This window comes from Fulmarus glacialis, unplaced genomic scaffold, assembly GCF_000690835.1.
Source record: "Fulmarus glacialis isolate BGI_N327 unplaced genomic scaffold, ASM69083v1 scaffold17815, whole genome shotgun sequence".
Lineage (NCBI taxonomy): Eukaryota > Metazoa > Chordata > Aves > Procellariiformes > Procellariidae > Fulmarus > Fulmarus glacialis.
The window spans coordinates 9,075-11,127 of record NW_009215136.1 but is presented as its reverse complement, the minus strand read 5'-3'; the positions used below and the strand labels follow the sequence as shown (position 1 = coordinate 11,127).

Here is a 2,053-nt window from a genome sequence, read left to right as displayed (position 1 = left end):
CAAACGAGGGGGAGAAGCTGCTACCGCCAAACAGGTTGAGCAGCTTCTCCTCCTGCCCTGCCCCGCACAAGGGCCATGCTGCAGCAATGCTCCCCGAGGCACTGCAGGGCTGAGCCTCATTCACCTCAACCCTGGGCTCAGCACCACTTCCCGGGGCTGCTCTCAGCTCGGCAAGAGCGCGGTCACGAGGCTGCTGCTACTTCTGATGTAGGGCTGCGCTGCACAGCCCGAATCAGGCACAATTCCCAGCAGGATAAGCCAGGCTGGGACACAGATGAGCCTGCTGTCCCACTAGCAGAACGGGTAGCACAGAGAGGGAAGGGCCCGGAGCTACATCCAACCACCCAGTGGAACTCCTTGCTGCAGGACGACCAGCTCAATTAGCACTGAGTTTTAACCACCAATTAAGCAAACAATTAGAAGCGGATGCAAGTTTTCTCCTGCATGAGCTGCGTGTGACTCAGCTCATGGTATCGCCTCTGTGATCAACCTTCCTCCAAAGAGGGTGAAGTTAAAGGAACCCCATAGCATCCCCCGCCCCAGTGCCTCCTGCCACGAACCTGAGCCGCCGCCGAGGATCAGACGGGGTCCCTGCCCGCCTGGCCGTGCCGTAGTCAGACATAAGCCCATAGTCCACATCTTCGAAGCCCACGCTGCGCTGATCATCCTCCAGGCCATACGGCTCGGGGTGGAAGTGGTTGAGGTCCATGCTGCTGCCCCCGACACGCACTTGAGGCTGGGGGCCATAGATGTCCTGACGGCTGGGGGCCCGGTAGGTGTCCATGGAGGGGCGGTAGCGCTCGTCAATGCGGGTGACACGGGACAGGCTGCCATAGCTGTGATCGCTGCCCGGGTAGCCATCCTCGTGGGGGGGGCGGTAGCCATCAGGGTAGTGGTAGTTACGAGGGAGGGGGGCTGTGCCCGGCTGGCTCAGGTAGCTGCCGGGGCCCCCGTTGCCGTTCTTGCGGAAGTTCCTGTCCATGGTCTGGACATAGTTGCTGGTGATAGGGGAGGTTTCCAAAGGTAACCCATCAGGCCCCACCGGCACCTGCTGCACTGTCCGGGTGGTCACAGTCTTCACCACTTTCTTCACCTAGAGGGACAGGTGCAAGACACACTCCCAGCAGGAAATCCACCACACCCCTGCGTCCCCAGATTCCCCTTCCAGCCCAGCACCTTACTGCAGGCAGATTTCACACCCTGTTTCAGCTCACAGCACAGCAAGCTGGCAGACATCACGACTGTAGCACGCCAGCCATCAGGGTCCCTGGCCAGAGCCCTGTCCCTCCATGCTCTCCCCAGGCCCGTACCGTGGTCTCTGTACGCCGGGTCGTCCCATCATCTGATGTCTCCACAGACACGACCGACATGGCCCCTTCTGGGTCCTCCTCCATGGTGTATGTCTCCTCGACAATCTGGCCCGGGTCCTGCATCCTGGGGATTGTGCTGTACAAGAGGTGGCTGTGGTCCTGAGGGGAGCAAGGGACAGGCAGTCAGCCCCCCATCGCCAACATGGGCCTCTCTGCAGTCAGACAGCCAAGAAATCTCACCTCTCAGGGAGCCCTGATATCCTCTTGCATGGGAGGGGGTACCAACAACCCCAAAACCAAAGCCCCTTCAAGCCAGGGCGGCCACATTAGAAACACAAGTCCCCCTGTCTACCAGCTAGGGTGGGGACACTGGAGCCCTGCCCTGGCACTCCCCACCCAGCAAGCAGGCTGCCCACAGCCAGAGGGCTCAGCTCCCCTTACCTGCGGCCCGTTGAGCTTCAGATCTGGATATTTCTGCCTTTCCAGGTCAGCATCGCCCAAGAAACGGCCGTTCTGAAACACACAGCACCACAGCAGGCCTGTTACTAGACTGATCTCCCACTGCCAGGATCCCGTACGTCCACCCACCCCTTCCGTGCCAGGCCCCGAGCAGGCCATCTCCTGCATCTGACAGAGACACCCAATGCACACCCCACCTGTCACTCCCAGGTGAGAAGCACGCTCCTCGGGGGTCTGTGCAACATGCAGCAAACCACCCCCCATTCCAGCCTGGGAACGAGTTG

General features: G+C 60.7%; 1 protein-coding gene across 1 annotated transcript in view; it reads right to left on the bottom strand.

Annotated features, from left to right (window-relative positions):
• The window catches only part of LOC104077563 (catenin delta-1-like), a 15,732-nt gene that overhangs the window by 11,459 nt on the left and 2,220 nt on the right, over positions 1 to 2,053 (bottom strand). Inside the window, 3 exon segments of the mRNA XM_009578844.1 lie at positions 561 to 1,093; positions 1,311 to 1,469; positions 1,752 to 1,823. Coding sequence (XP_009577139.1) covers positions 561 to 1,093; positions 1,311 to 1,469; positions 1,752 to 1,823 — 764 coding nt within the window.